Below are 16651 nucleotides of genomic sequence, written 5' to 3' on the forward strand. Positions count from 1 at the left end.
TATACAATGTTCTGTCTGTATGCCTGCAGGCCAGAAGAGGGCACCAGACCCCATTACAGATGGTTGTGAGCCACCATGTGGTTGCTGGGAATTGAACTCAGGACCTTTGGAAGAGCAGGCAATGCTCTTAACCTCTGAGCCATCTCTCCAACCCCTGCCTTATTCTTTTGATAGATATCTCTTACTATACCTGGAACTAGACTGACAGTTGGGGATTCTAGGCAGTTTCAAATGTATAAAGCCACACTTTGTGGATGCCGGGCTAGAACTCATGTTCTTAGAATTGTACATACAGAAAGTGCTCTCTTACTTACTGAATAATCTCTGCAACCCCAGATAGTTCTTTGTTTTAATAAAACTATAAAACAAATTCAGTGTTTTGCTACGAAATATGGAATCTGTTATCATTGGTGATTTCTGGTGCTAAGGATTGAACTCAAGTCCTTGTGAATGCTTTTCACATTTGAGATATGTCTTTCATTTGAGATGTGAACCTACTTTATTGTTAGGTGTTTGTAATTCAGGAACATTCCAGTTTTCTGTTTCTTTTGGGTTTTGAGATTGAGCTTTATAAAGAATCACTCTTATAACTATGAAATGGTAATGTTTTAAAGGAAGAGGCTAAATCAGTTTTAAGTATTAATTTTTGATGCATCCTTTGTATGATTCCCCCCTATAGATTTTTATGCATTTCTTCTAAATCTCACTGAAAGTTTAGTGCTCTGAATAATGTTTATGGTGACATTATCCTATAGTTTTTCTTGAATCTTTTGAGTCTTGGGCTGAACCTCTTTATTGCAGTTGTTCAGATCTTTCGATGATTTAAATTAAAGACATTGTGATAGCTTGAGGGAATGTTTGTGGGATAATATGGTAGCTGGTCATTCTTGCACCTAAAAACTTGGTATAATAAAAAGGAGTCTGACATGGCCGTTGCCTTTTCTCATCTGCAGGTGTGTGTGGTTTCAGCGCAGCATGGCTGTGGTCATCCGCTTGCAAGGTCTCCCAATTGTGGCGGGGACCATGGACATTCGCCACTTCTTCTCTGGATTGACCATCCCTGATGGGGGCGTGCATATTGTAGGGGGTGAACTGGGTGAGGCTTTCATCGTTTTTGCCACTGATGAAGATGCAAGGCTTGGTATGATGCGCACAGGTGGTGCAATTAAAGGGTCAAAAGTAACACTGTTATTGAGTAGTAAAACAGAAATGCAGAATATGATTGAACTGAGTCGTAGGCGTTTTGAAACTGCCAACTTAGATATACCACCAGCAAATGCTAGTAGATCAGGACCACCACCTAGCTCAGGGATGAGCAGCAGGGTAAACTTGCCAGCAACAGCACCCAACTTTAATAATCCTTCGCCAAGTGTAGTTACTGCTACCACTTCTGTTCATGAGAGCAGCAAAAACATACAGACATTTTCCACAGCCAGCGTAGGAACTGCTCCTCCAAGTATGGGGACTTCGTTTGGGAGTCCAACATTCAGCTCAACCATTCCGAGTACAGCTTCTCCAATGAAAACGGTCCCACCACCACCAATTCCTCCAATTCCAGCGATGCCATCTTTGCCACCGCTGCCATCCATTCCCCCAATACCAGTTCCTCCTCCAGTACCAACATTGCCTCCTGTGCCTCCAGTGCCTCCCATTCCCCCAGTCCCTTCGGTGCCACCTATTAACCCATTGCCACCCATGTCAGGCATGCCACCCTTGAATCCACCACCTGTGGCACCTCTACCTGCTGGAATGAATGGCTCTGGAGCACCTATGAGTCTGAACAATAATCTGAACCCTGTGTTTCTGGGTCCATTAAATCCTGTTAACCCTATCCAGATGAACTCTCAAAGCAACGTGAAGTCACTTCCCATCAACCCTGATGATTTGTATGTCAGTGTGCATGGAATGCCCTTTTCTGCAATGGAAAATGATGTCAGAGAGTTTTTCCACGGGCTTCGAGTTGATGCAGTACATTTGTTAAAAGATCACGTAGGTCGAAATAATGGGAATGGATTGGTTAAGTTTCTCTCACCTCAAGATACATTTGAAGCTTTGAAACGGAACAGAATGCTGATGATTCAACGCTATGTGGAAGTCAGTCCTGCCACAGAGAGACAGTGGGTAGCTGCTGGAGGTCATATCACTTTTAAACAAAGTATGGGGTCTTCTGGACAAGCCCATCCCCCTCCACAGACACTTCCAAGGTCAAAATCGCCCAGTGGGCAGAAAAGGTCACGGTCAAGATCACCACATGAGGCTGGTTTTTGTGTTTACTTAAAAGGGCTACCATTTGAAGCCGAAAACAAACATGTCATTGATTTTTTTAAGAAGTTGGATATTGTGGAAGATAGTATTTATATAGCTTATGGACCCAATGGGAAAGCAACTGGTGAAGGCTTTGTAGAATTCAGGAATGATGCTGACTATAAGGCTGCACTGTGCCGTCATAAACAATACATGGGCAATCGCTTTATCCAAGTTCATCCAATTACTAAGAAAGGTATGCTAGAAAAGATAGATATGATTCGAAAACGACTTCAGAACTTCAGCTATGACCAGAGGGAAATAGTGTTAAATCCAGAGGGGGATGTCAGTTCTGCCAAAGTCTGTGCCCATATAACAAACATTCCATTCAGCATTACCAAGATGGACGTTCTTCAGTTCCTAGAAGGAATCCCAGTGGATGAGAATGCTGTACATGTTCTTGTTGATAATAATGGGCAAGGTCTAGGGCAAGCACTGGTTCAGTTTAAAACTGAAGATGATGCTCGTAAATCTGAACACTTACACCGTAAAAAACTGAATGGGAGAGAAGCTTTTGTTCATATAGTTACCCTAGAAGATATGCGAGAGATTGAGAAAAATCCCCCAGCCCAAGGAAAAAAGGGCTTAAAGATTCCTGTTCCAGGTAATCCTCCAGTACCAGTGATGCCTAGTACAGGGATGCCTGCTGCTGGAATACCCGGTGCTGGGATACCTGGTGCCGGAATGCCGGGTGCTGGAATGCCTAATGCGGGTATGCCCACTGCTGGAATGCCTGGTGCTGGGATGCCCAGAGCTGGAATACCTGGTGCCGGAATACCTGGTGCCGGAATACCTGGTGCTGGAATACCTGGTGCCGGAATACCTGGTCCCGCAATGCCCGGTCCAGCAATACCCGGACCAGCAATACCCGGTCCCGCCATGCCTGGTCCTGCAATGCCTGGTCCCGCGATACCCGGTCCCGCAATGCCTGGTGCCGCAATACCTGGTCCTGCTATGCCCGGTGCTGGCATTCCCACTGCAGGAGGAGAAGAGCATGTCTTCTTGACTGTAGGATCGAAGGAGGCCAATAATGGGCCGCCATTTAACTTCCCTGGTAATTTTGGTGGGCCGAATGCCTTTGGACCACCACTTCCCCCTCCAGGATTAGGAGGTGCCTTTGGTGATGTTAGGCCTGTTATGCCTTCAGTTGGAAACAGTGGTTTGCCTGGCCTAGGACTGGAAGTTCCAGGTTTTGGAGGTGCACCAAATAATTTAAGTGGGCCGTCAGGATTTGGGGGGATCCCTCAGAATTTTGGAAATGGCCCTGGTAGTTTAAGTGCTCCTCCTGGTTTTGGAAGTGGACCCCCTGGTCTTGGAAACGTTCCTGGGCATTTGAGTGGGCCTCCAGCATTTGGGCCTGGGCCTGGGCCTGGCCCAATACATATTGGGGGTCCCCCTGGCTTTGCAGCTAGCTCTGGAAAACCAGGACCTACAATAATCAAGGTGCAGAACATGCCTTTTACTGTATCTATTGATGAAATTTTAGATTTCTTCTATGGTTATCAGGTAATCCCAGGTTCAGTATGTTTAAAATACAATGAAAAAGGTATGCCTACAGGTGAAGCCATGGTGGCCTTTGAATCGCGGGATGAAGCCACTGCTGCCGTCATTGACTTAAATGATAGGCCTATAGGTTCGAGAAAGGTAAAGCTTGTTTTAGGGTAGCCGTTCACATCAGTTCTTTAGGGTATATCTTCATGTTGCTGTGATTAATGCATCCAGATTGTTTTCCTAGTATTTCCAGGTTAGAACCTGTGGATTGTTTCTATTGCAGATAGATTGGTTTCTATAACACAGAGCATTGGTTGGCTGTTTACAACCCACAGAATAAACATTGCAGTTTGTTACAGTAAAGCTATCTGGAGGGAACACCAAAAATAATTAGGGCATACCAGTAGAAACCATTTCTAAAACTTGTTGATCTTAAAAGCTTATCAAGGAATCTAGATTGGCTTCTTTTATACCACATGGGATGAAAAAGATAGAAACAAGAGTAGTGCTCTTGCCAGTTGCTGACAACTAGAAGTTGGCTACTTTTGCAATTTGATTTAAAGTTAGACATATTTGCTTTGTTATAGGGTCAAAGCTTTGTCTACAACCTATATTTTCTTTTAAAATTGAATAAAGTCTCTGTATCTGGATTCATTGTATGTACCTTTATTGCTTCTTGAGGGTTCTTGCTGTATAGATAGTCCTGCTTCAGATGTTGCCGCTATTTGCCTAATTGACTCACTTGTAATGAGTACAGCTACTTCGTTGGTTTTTAATTAATTTCTAATATAAAAACTCCACACTTGGTTTGTGCTATATAACCCTGAACTTTGATTTCTAATGTCACACTTATGATTGTGTGGAATGACTTTTACCATAAAAATAAACTATGGAGTCCTCTTCTGGCCTTTTTTGGTTTGACCGCTAAGTTTTATTAGTTTAGTAAGTTTAAAATTGTTTATATTGTTTGGATGGTAAGGGAAACCAGAAACTACTTTTTTAGTAATCAGTGTTTAGGTGTTTGATTTGAAGTCCTTATTGTGATGGACTAATTTAGCAAATTGCTTTTGTCCCAATTTTAGGTGACATTTGGAACAAAGGGGTCCATAAGAAAGAGCAGTCTATCTTGGAATTTAAAACTGAAGTTGAAGTTGGTAGTTTGTTAGCATTATTAGTGTTGTAGAATGTAAGATCCCTAAGGTGGACTGTAGGTTGGTGTGTGCTTAATTCTGTCAACTTGGAAGCTTTTGGTGTAGTTGTTCGATCACGAGCCTGTTCACAAATATTCTTATGCAGAGTACAGCTATCAGAGGAGAGAACTGAGATGACTCCTTGCGTTTTCATTTTCTTTCCTTTTGGCAATCGGGGCACCAAAGTAGGGGATCACATAGACTTTGGTTGGCTAAATGTCCTTTTTATAAAAGTATTTGGTTCATTACATCTTGTTTATCGACACTTAAGGCTCTTTAGGGGTTTTTCTTTATTTAAAATGCTTGAAAACTTTTATATTAATATACAGAATTGAAGATTAAAGAATAATCATTGAAAATAAATTAAATCTTTCACAGACCTTGCTTTGGTTTGAAATACATCAACATTATTTACAAGTCTGCATTTGCTTTTGAAAAGACATTTCTTGTATATACATATATGTATATGTACACACACATACATATACATATACCACACACAAACATGTATGTATGTCTATATGTAGTGCCTTTGTGGTGTTCTAGGGTAGTGGAACACTGAAATACAGTTTCGTCGTTAACTCTCGAGTTATGAGTGGCAACAGTCCCTTGTGTGATAGTGTGGAAAACCTATTCACTGCTGTAGTCTTGGAGGGCAATAGTATGGAGTTTTTGTTTAGGGAACGGATTATGCAGACTTTGAAAAGAAGTGGCTGCATTGTGAATCACTTAGTAACTCACAGATACAATTTATTCGACAGATAACTGTCTCAAAAAGCAATATGTTTATATGTGATGTTTTTTGTTAAGTAATCATTTCTCATTCCAAAGACAGAATGTGAACACTTCAGAACTACTTGGGGCATCTTATTTCAACTCCTGGTTATTTTCCATTGGAAAGCTGACTTTCTTTTAGAAAAATTGGTTGTTGGAAGGTGACAATCTTTTATTCTTTCTCACAATTTATTTTGGTTGTATATTCCTACACATTTATTAAATATTTCATACACTCAATTGCACCTATTGTTATTTCTACATTTTAGATAAATGCTAAAAAGAAAAACTTGAATCTCACTGTTCATTAAATAAATTAAGAAAATAGTGTTGGTGTAGAAATCAGAGAGAACTGTGTTCTGCATTCGCTTGGGTCACAACAGTGCTTGTTGTGAAATGTAATTAAATGCTCTGCCCTCTGGAACTTCAGTTTTTGTATCTATGAGATTATTAACAGACCTAATTGCTAAGTATATTGTTTTATCTTGTTCTGGGCATTGAGGTTTCAGTTTTTGTTTTAATAACTATGAAAATGTGTTTTATGAAACTATTTATACCTCTCGACAGACAAATTTTCTCCAGAACTAGGTTTGGTATAGACTTGAATTTACATAATCTTTTCGTTTGTATGGCATGAAGGCTTTGTAAAGCTCTGCTCAAAGAGTGTTTGTAAACACTACCCAGGTATTCTCAATTCACGTGTAAATTCTATTGTCTGTTTTTGGTGTCTTTGATATTAATGGACGAGAATATTTTTCATTAGGTTTGTTTTTTTTTCCTAAGTTCCATTGGTGTTTGTTTTTTTTCCTTTTGCTTTTAAAGGATTAGCAAAACCTACAAATGTATTTTATAAATAAGCAAATTTGTAAATTTTCTTGAACTTCAGTGACAGATTTAGTTCATAAACATAATTTGGAGGTGTTTTTGTGATTATACTAGTTTGGATGTACAATTATTAGTGGCTGTTTTGGGTTTTGTTTAAATCCAACAGTGTTCAGTGAAATATAGTTCCTGCATTAGGAAATGTCAAACTTACTGATAGTAATACTCAGTGTAGTTAAGATCGGTCTTGACCTGTTTGATGATAGGAGTTTGTGTGTATGTATGTATATATANATATATATATGTAAGCAAGCTTACCCAATTTGGGTGAAAATGATCACCTTGCACAAAAAAAAAGGAAACACAAAAGCTTACTCAATCTCCATTTTGACGAATCTGTGATTGTACACGTATGTGAAAATAAAATGCACTCAGTTTAAAAGCACTGGAAAAATGAGTTAAGAATGTGTAAAAAGTCCATTTTGGGAAGAGATTCTGGTGGTGATCACTTTGAGTACTTTTCCCACTCACAATTGCCATGTGTAAATTTTTTCCTTCAGCTGTTTTATTGGCAGTTCTATAGTCCAATTTAGAAACCAGTGCAGCCGAGAGGCTGTCAGTGTGACACACCATGCCAGCACCTACTACTGTGGCATCGTTTAGCAGTTTTTCACTTATAAAGAAGAAGTCTTGGATACTGTTCAATAAACTTGTCACAAAATAAAGGCTGATGCTTTTAATGCTTTAACTGCACAAAGTATGTCTTTGAGCTGTAATACCGCTTTTTGGATTTTTGTGTTTAACAAATGACATATTTGTGCCTTTGGAAATGTGGATTTGGTTATTTTAGAGGTAAAAATGGTTGTGTGTTCTTGTCTAATGCTGAAGTGTGGGAAGAAGAGGATGCCTTGGGATGGCAGGGAGGAAACTTGATTCTAGGTCAAATCTGTGGTATCAGAATTTCATTTTATTGTGTGTGCTTTGCTAGCTAATGGCTTCGTTATGTGGATTTGGAAAACTTGAGGACCAGATACTCCTCATCAGGAGTCTCCAAGGGGTCTGTGAACTCTCATTTTTAAATAATGGTTGTAATGGAAAAGTAAAAGAAATTCTCGGAGTAGATTCTTTATTTCACCTGCTTAAAGCTTTGCTTTTGTATTTCTTTGTGATGGGTTTAAGGCGGGGAAGAAAAGGGAGCCAAGTCACTTGCTGCTTCGTGACATCGCTGTTTTGGGTTTTCATCCCTTTCATATTTGTTCAACTTACGAGAATTAGGAAAGGAATTTGTCATAGACGGCTGGTTTATTTTTTTAAGAGGATGGGTTAGAATTGCAAAAGTTAGTGGGCTGTTCCCTGCAACCACAGTTCTTGGAGAATGCTTATAATTTTTATTTTTATTACATAAGACTTTAGCTTGTATTTGAATTTTCTGTTGTTTAAGAAAGTCTGAGCAGACAGCCTACCACTGAGCTACAATGTCCCGCTTTAGATGAGCTTAGACTAATACATAATCCCAGGTAGCAACTGACTATTTATTACAGAGCTAGGGTATCATTATACTGCCTAGGCTAACTTAGATGGGTTAAAGCACTCTTCGACCTCAGCTTTTGGAGTAACTGAGCAACAGACATAGGCCACCTTGTCTGAATCTTAAAAACTGATCAACGTTGAGTAAGCATTTGAAAGATGATTAAGTGGGATCAGCCACCCCCACATATACAGTGTAGCTTTACCATCTGAAAGGGGTGGGCTCAAGAGAGGTCGCTTGTGTAATTGTTTACTGCTATCTAACATTTTAGACAAGAAAGCAAATAAATTAGGTGCCCAGCATTACTCTACCCAAAATAGATTTTAGAAAATAAAGGATCTAAATTTAGATACTTTTTGGGGTGGGGGAGGCAAAGTTTCTCTGACTGTCCTGGAACTCTGTTTTGTAGACCAGACTGGCCTCAAACTCAGAGATTATTCCCTGCCTCTGCCTCCCAAGTACTGGCATTAAAAGGGTGTGTGTGCTACCACTCCTGGCTAAAGATTTTATTTTTTTAGTATAAACTCTGAAAGCTCATGAAGGCTTACTGTAAGATAGTTTGAAAAGTACTGTGGTAGTACCTTTGCAGTAGACACAGTTCAGTGAAGATCCTATGTTCAGCAACATAAGCAAGTTAATCTATTAAATGGTAATTATTAATGTGTTCTTCTGGACTTATTTGTGGTGTTTTGAGCTACGTTGTATGTCTGAAAGTCTCAAAAGCATCATTAAGTATGGCTTTTCTGGATCAGCATAAGTCACAAACAATCAAGACAACATACTATTAAATATCAGCTCTGCTACTGAAGAGTCCAGGAGAAATGATACTGATGTAAACAGTCCAGCCCCAGGCACAGGACAGCACTTCAGAAACACTGAGGCAGTATATTCGGGAAGAGAATCTCACTAATCAAGTTCTTTGATTTCTCTTGAGCTCCGGGACCTCCCTCCAAAGAAAGTCAGGACATAAAATTTAGCAGATGAGTTGTAGAGAAGTGGTGGATGACAAGGCTGATACTGCTCCCTGTCAGACATCTACACTCTGGCCTAGGGAACAATTAATTTTTGAGCCTCCTTTCCTAATCTGAAAGGAGGAAAAACATGTACAGAGGCATAGCAACAACCCAACTCACCCCACGAGTTGCCTTGATGTTTCAATCTCTCCCGCCACCATCAGTTTTTTCTTTTCCTACTCAAATAGTAAATCATCTGGAAGCCAGGTGATGGGTCTCAGTAGAATGTAGTTTCCTGACAAGTAGAGTGTTTACTTTGAACTTTTTGCTAAGGATGGTTACATGTGACCGTACCAATAGTAACCATGTTGTGCTGCTACATACTAGCTGTTAAATGGTTCACACTTAAGAAAGGCTAGTCATGGGCTGGAGAGATGGCTCAGTGGTTAAGAGCATTGCCTGCTCTTCCAAAGGTCCAGAGTTCAATTCCCAGCAACCACGTGGTGGCTCACAACCATCTGTAATGAGGTCTGGTGCACTCTTCTGGCCTGCAGGCATACAGACAGAACATTGTATACATACATACACACACACACACACAAATAAATAAATATAAAAAAAGGCTAGTCATTACATATGCTTCTAATCCCAGCACTCTGGATCAGCCTGGTTTACATAGTGACTTCAAGCCAGGTAGGGCTACACAGTGAGACCTCATTTCAAGGGAGAAAAAAAAATAGTCTTGCTGCTTGAACAGTCTTCTACATAACAAATCATTTGGCTACTGATTGCCTAATGTCTTGCTCCTTTTTGAATTATACCTCCCTTTTGCCACAATGTTAGGTTGCAAATGGGGCCAGGTGGCTGACACAGCATGTTAATCCCTTCAGCCTTATGATCTGTGGGACCATCAGTGCCTCTTGGCTATAAACTTGCTCAGGTGGCTATTTACTACAATAGATTCCTCTTTGTTCCTTTGATGGGGGAACTCAACTTCATACACTTAGATTTTCATGTAGCTATAGCTTGACCACATGTCATCCTAACACATTTTTGGGCAGTTGTGTGCTGAACACAACAGGTCTTAATGGTGGGAAGGCAAATGGAAAAATGCCTGTTTCTTAAGAGATTAGATTCTTAAATTCATACATATAAGTGCTTAGTTGCACTTGGAACTGAATGTACCACAGGAACTGTGTAAAGGCTTTCTTGGCCAGTCCATAAAGATGGTCAGACAGTTAACACATGTGAAACTAATTCATGGTTATACTATAGATTCCCCATTGGAAATTTTAGTTTTCCAGACAGGCGTTTTATAGAAGAATCCTTAAGAACCTCCATATATTCCACCCAAGTGCATTGCTCCAGTGAGGAGTATGGAAACATGCTCTCCCTTGGTTTGCTGTGCTGCTCAACTTGTATGCACACTGGTGAGGCAGTGGTTTTTGGCAGTACCCTTGTGATGCTCAGAGATGGTCAGGGATTACCTCATAACACCCCATGTATAACAGGCATTGAATATGTTAAGTTGTAACAGGGTAGGATGGAGACAGAAATGACTACCGTTGAAGGTAGCTGCTCCACGTCTCCTCTCTGAGGTGAATTTTATCACACATGTTTGTCTTAGTATTTGCATTTGCTGTTTGAAATTCACCCTTTGAGATCCTGTGAATGTGGGGTCCAGCAAATCCCCTGTTCCCGTTCCAGTAGTAAGGAGATTGTGGTGGATGTCCTTTGCCCCTATGTATAAGGCTAGTTAATGAAGGCCATGGAAAAGAGGCCTTGGAGACACAATAGGAAGATTTTAGTGGTTACCTTGATCTAAGATTGGACTGAATTACAGGCTGTGAATAGTGATATAGAATGGGACAGGAATCCCCTTTGGTACCATCAGTTCTTGTGACCCATGGCAAATGTGTCCTTTGGCCTCGGTTTATAAAAGGGGATTTAGATTACCTTGTCCAGTTATAAGCGTCTATGGTTCTGTGAACCCAGCTACTCCATTTCTTTTGAAATCTGAGAGAAGATAAAAGCATGGAACTAAAGTGATTTTGATTTAGCCTCTGTGTGACCCTTCCCTTTTCTGTGAGGTGGAAGCACCATGTCATTTAAGTTGTGAGTGCCCCATGAGCAAACAAGGAGCAGAAGTGGTGCTGCACCAAGACCCAAAGGCACACTTACTCATGTGAGAACGCTGAAGGAGAACATACATTGTAGGCATCCTACCAAATGAAGGACCCTTAGTATTGGTCACTAAGTCCCTAGAGGTGCGATCACCACTCCCATTTTATTTAATTTATTATTACTGTCTTTTTGAGGCAGGGTTTCTCTGTAGCTTTGGAGCCTATCCTGGAACTAACTCTTGCAGACCAGGCTGGCCTTGAACTCCCATTTTATAGATAGGGAAATCTAAGCAAAGAAAAGGAGACTTAACTTGTCTGAGGCCCTACTGCTAGTTCTGATTGGATAGAAGTTTTTCAATTTACTTTGTAGCCCAAGATGGCTATAAAATAATCTTCCTCCATGTTGGGATTACAGGTATGAGCTTTGAGCCTGTCTAACTATGAGTGGAATTCTCATGGATGCTCAATTACTTCATAGATAGCAAGTGTTGCCTGTTTCTCCTGGATCCGGGGGAGGGGGACTGAAGTCGCTAGCAGTATGATGTGCCCCAAATCAGAAATGCTCCATAATTTTAATTCCCTAAATCCAAGTAAGCATGGAGAAACAAAAGTGCTACCTGCTAACTCGTCCTCAGGTACTGACCAGGCAGGTTTTTTGAAGTGGGCAGATTAAGTTTGGTATAGGATGTGTTCAGAGTCTCTGGGTGAAGAGGAACTCAATGCTAAGGTAGTTGAGTTCCTCCATATCCAGTTCTCTCAGCTAGGCCTTAGATATTTTTTTTTCTGTGAATGGTCCAGCACAGGTGAGATGTTTGGCTTTGGGGTAGTCTTCACCGGTTTTGCAGTTGGATGAGTGGCTTTCAGACTTTCTTGGTCATCCCAGTACAAGGTGGGAAACTGCTGAATTTTCCCACTTTGGTTTTCTGTATGGCACATAGGTTTCTTAGAAATATGTGCTTCAGAAGAAATCTCACTTTAAAATTTTAATTTGTGAACACAGTTTTATTAGTCCTAAGTCACATATGACTCAAGAATGGCACTTTATACTAAGGACTTGGACATGATGAGGCACACCATTAATAACAGCACACAGGAGACTGAGGCAAGAGGGATCTAGAATAATAGGCCAGCCTCCTCTACAGACTGTCTTAAAATATTTGGTTCAGTTTGTGACCTATGAGAAATGTCTTTGGAGCTGCTGATTTAAATTTGGAGAATCCGGAAATTAGAGTTGCAGGGGTAAGAAAAAGCTGCCTTCTCCATATCCCTTGAGGACATGAGAAGGGAAGAAAAGTGGTGGTGGGTATAGTCTTGTTTGGTTGGTTCACGGGGAAGGGCTATTCAGCGGGTGGTGGTGCTTCGTTCGGGAGCCTCTGGAGGATTTCCTGATTGGCCTCCAAGACTCATCCAGCGTCTGTGAGCTGCTCCATCTTGCCAAGGTAGGCAACAGAGGTGTGAGCTGGATTGGGTTGTCTGAAGGAATGCTGCTGCCACTCACACTGACCTGCTTGTCGCGGCTGCCACCTGTACCATGACCTTGGGTAGAAAAAGGAAGATAGGGATTGCAAGGTTGCCTGGTTAAGCTCTTGGGTTTGAAGAGGCTCAGGTAACTCCTGAGCTTAAAGGACTGAGAAGTGAGTTTTAACCATCTGGTGCTGAGTTAGTTAAAGTAGAACCCAGGAAGAAAAAGTTTGTTTTTGGGTTTATGAAAAGCAGCTGGAGCCTGTTAATGCATGGGAAAGAACATCATTAAAAAATAAGGGCACATGATTTTTGTATTTGTGAAGAGAATCCCTATCTCCAGTGGTATGCAGACAACTTGTCTCCCAAGGAAAAAACAGGAGAGTCTTAGGCATTTAGTATTTCCTTAAACCTACCAGGGCCACCTGCTCACATAATACTGGTCCACTACAGTGATGCCAGCTTCTCAAGTGTTTTGAGTTTCTGTTGTCTATAGGTTCGTGATGTCTAGCCAAGGTATACTAGCAGAATTTGTGACCAATAATTAAGCATTTGGGAGGTAGAGGCAGAAAGATATGGGCCAGCTTTGGCTTTCTTGTAAGTTAGAGGCATCGTGGGGTATATCAGACCCTGCTGCAAAAAGTTTCACAGTAGACAAGGAGGTGGAGAGCCATTGGAAGAATGCAGTTGCCCATAATTTTAGGTTAGATACAGCACCTCCGGAGAAGTTGAGTGCCGCTGTTGGGGAGCTTGGGAAAGGCAGCATGCATGAGTTAGGCTTGGAAGATGGTGGTGGCTAGCATGCTGATAATTCCAGCACAGGTTGTAAGTACTGTGTATTAGGAAACTTGCACATATTATTTAATCTTTAGAGCTAGTTCCTAACTCCCTTACAGCTGAGGAACCTAAGGTTTGATCATTTTGCCCAAACTATATAGGTAGGACATCATCTGGTACAATAGCGTCTGATGGGTTGGAAGAGGTGAGAACAGTTTTTAGAGCCTACTCAGTTGGGAGGTCCATACTTTTTCTCCATCAGATTGGTAGCGAGTATAAAAACGTTCTTTTCTCCCCCAGGAGAGAAGGGAGTTTTACTATAATCAGAAAGTTCTAGGCCAGGTACAAAAGCTCACACCTTTAATCCCAATCCTTGGGAGGAAAAGGCGGGAGGCTCTGTGCGAGTGTGAGGCCAGTCTGACCAATATAGCAGATTACAGGCTAGTCAGGGCCACATGATGAGGTCCTGTTTCAAAAAACAAAGTTCTGAGGAGGATTTAGGAGTCCAAATATTTGGGTTCTAATCCTCCCTAAACCACATGGCCACAGCCAAATCCTGCTTCTCCTCTGCCTGGGGTCACAGAATGTGTGTTAGATGGTCATGATGTTGCAGATATAAAAGTGAGATAGAGGGTTTCATTTGTTTTGAGACACATTCTCTTTATGTGAGCTCAGGGTGGACTAGGACCTTCAGTCCTGGACTGCAGACATGCACTGCTTGGAAAATGCATGTTTTAAGTGAGGACATAGAACTGTACAGGGCTTAGAAAGCTCTGAGGCCGGCAGTGGGAGTAGAAAATAACAAAAAGTAAAAAGGAATGAGACCCCCTAGTGACCGTGAACATGGCAGAGAAGGTGGGAGCTCTACCTTCTAGGTGTTCCCATCTGTAGCTCTGTACTAGTCCACTGGAAAGAGGAGAGCTGTCAGAGGGATCAGAAAAGTCACCTCTCCTTTGATGGCTTTAACATTAGACAGGTGAATTTAAATACTTTCTGAAGGTCCTTGGCTTATCCTATATTGAGCAGGAATTCTGTACCCAAAGATCTAGGAAGCATAAGCCAAACCTCTTAAATGATAAAATCTCTTACTTTCCTGTACCGAGTCACCTCACTGCGGTGTTTAAGGGGGTTGAAACGCAAGCCTCCTGTATGAAACATGAGTCTGGATAAAGTATGTCGCTGTTGACGGGGCATGGTGGCGAGGCTGTAATCCCAGCACGCTGAAGCCAAAAGCAGGAAGGTAGTGAATTTAAGGCCACCCTAAACCATCTGAAAAGATGCTGTCTCAAAACAAGTTCTGTGTAACTGTTTAGGAATAATAAACCATGGTCAAATGCACTGGGAATTTTAACCACAGATTCCCAAACAGACTTAGAAGACTTGAGAAATTGATAACCCCATCAATTACAGATAATGTCAAGGAAATTTGGCTCAAAAAGTGTATTCGCTATCTGTTGATTTGTGGTTTTTCTGTAATCCCAGTACTTGAGATGAAGAATTGACAGTTGAGGCCAGTAAGGGCCACATAGTCATGTTGGGTGGAGGCTGGCGAGGCTGCTCAGAGGAAGAGTGCTACAAGTGTCGGTGTACACGGCTATAAATTTTTGTTTCCATATTCCTGAGATAGCCTCATGACCCAAGGTGACTGTAAGCTCCTAGTTTCCTTTTTTTTTAACGGAGATTATTGTCTCCTCAATTTTTAAAAAATATTTATTTATTATGTATACAATATTCTGTCTGTATGCCTGCAGAGGGCGCAAGACCTCTTTACAGATGGTTGTGAGCCACCATATGATTGCTGGGAATTGAACTCAGGACCTTTGGAAGAGCAAGCAATGCTCTTAACCACCGAGCCATCTCTCCAGCCCCAAGCTCCTAGTTTTCTGTCCTCTGCTCCCAGATGATGGGATGGTAGACATGATTCTCATTGAAAACAGCAAATTCTTAAGGTTTTTTTTTTCTACACAGCAATATTCCAATAAGAAAGAAAAGGGCATGTCTGAGAAGAAAAAAATAAAAATAGAAAATCTTGGTTGCACAGGAAGCCCTGCTATTGAGACTGGAAGAAATGCCAACTTAGTAACATCACAGAGTTAAGCCCCATATGCTCCTCTGCACATGGTGGGTCCACGGTAACAAGGCTGGAATTAAGTGCAGACCCTTTGTAGCCCAAGTGACCCTCTCTTCCTGGAGTTGCATGGTTTTTCAATGCCCACTTCTCCCCAGGGAGGAAGAAGGACAGCAAAGATTAGGTTTTGATTTTGCCTCTTTTCTTTTTCATTTGTTTGCCAAGGCAGGGTTTCTCTGTAGCTCTCACTGTCCTGGAATTCACTCTGTAGACCAGGCTGGCCTCGAACTCACATAATCCACCTGCCTCTGCCAACACTCAGCAGTGCTGGCATTAAAGACGTGTGCCATGACCTTCGGCAGTTTTGCCTATTTTAAAACTAATGAATAAAATCAATATATTTTATCCTCCAGATTTATCCAGATTTCAATTATTAATAATCTGTTTTGTGCTGACTGGTTTTCTGTAAACATAACTATCCATCATATTGATGCTAGGAATGTTTCAGGTTTTAGGTTATAATAAGCAGAGCTGCTCTGAGCATTTTTAATCAAGCTTTGGACACAATGCTTTAATTTCTTCTGGGTTAGAACCTGCCAGTGGAATTGCACTTGGACAGGTGTATATCTGACTTTCTGACAAACTTGCCAGGCTGTTTCCCAGTGTGGCACATTGAATACTTTCACCGTCTCCAAGAATCTTACATTCTTTGCCAACATTTAGCCTTGTTGGTCTTATATTTAGCCATTGATGGGTTTGTAACTATCCCATTGTAGGTTTTTTGTCTTTTGTTTGGGATTGGTTTTTTTGAGACATGGTTTCTCTGTGTAGCTCTGGCTGTCTTAGGACTAGCTCTGTAGGCCAGGCTGGCCTCGAACTCACAGAGATCTGCCTGCATCTGCTTCTGTTTCCCAAGTGCTGGGATAAAGGCTTGTGCCATCACTGTCTGGCCCCATTGTTTTATTTTGCATTTCTATAGTCATTTACAGTGTGGATCATTTCATAAGCTTATTTCTTATTTATGTTTTATAAAACATCTTCAGATCTTTTGCCTATTTATTTAAATTGGTTTTCATTAAAGTAGAATTGTAGGAACCGTGTATTGAAATTTTGTCTTATGGTTTGGTTTTTGTTTTAGTTTATTTTTAGTGTTGGAGGTT

At 41.1% G+C, this 16651-nt stretch overlaps 1 protein-coding gene across 12 annotated transcripts in view; it reads left to right on the plus strand.

The window, feature by feature from the left end:
- Cpne1 (copine 1) overlaps positions 1-16651 on the plus strand; it is a 41911-nt gene that overhangs the window by 13584 nt on the left and 11676 nt on the right. For 4 of the 12 annotated variants that reach the window (XM_050150647.1, XM_050150649.1, XM_050150648.1 and 1 more), the window contains exon 3: positions 954-7307. The exons of 4 other annotated variants lie outside the window; for them this stretch is intronic. In XM_050150647.1, coding sequence (XP_050006604.1) covers positions 976-3969 — 2994 coding nt within the window. In that variant the 5' untranslated portion in view covers positions 954-975 and the 3' untranslated portion in view covers positions 3970-7307. Of the gene's footprint in view, positions 1-953; positions 7308-16651 lie in introns of those variants that run through there. 4 more of the 12 variants (XR_007593350.1, XM_050150658.1, XM_050150654.1 and 1 more) reach the window with 4 other exon arrangements.

Source organism: Alexandromys fortis, unplaced genomic scaffold (assembly GCF_014885135.2).
Source record: "Alexandromys fortis isolate MF-2015 unplaced genomic scaffold, M_Fortis_MF-2015_v1.1 scaffold_27, whole genome shotgun sequence".
Classification (NCBI taxonomy): domain Eukaryota; kingdom Metazoa; phylum Chordata; class Mammalia; order Rodentia; family Cricetidae; genus Alexandromys; species Alexandromys fortis.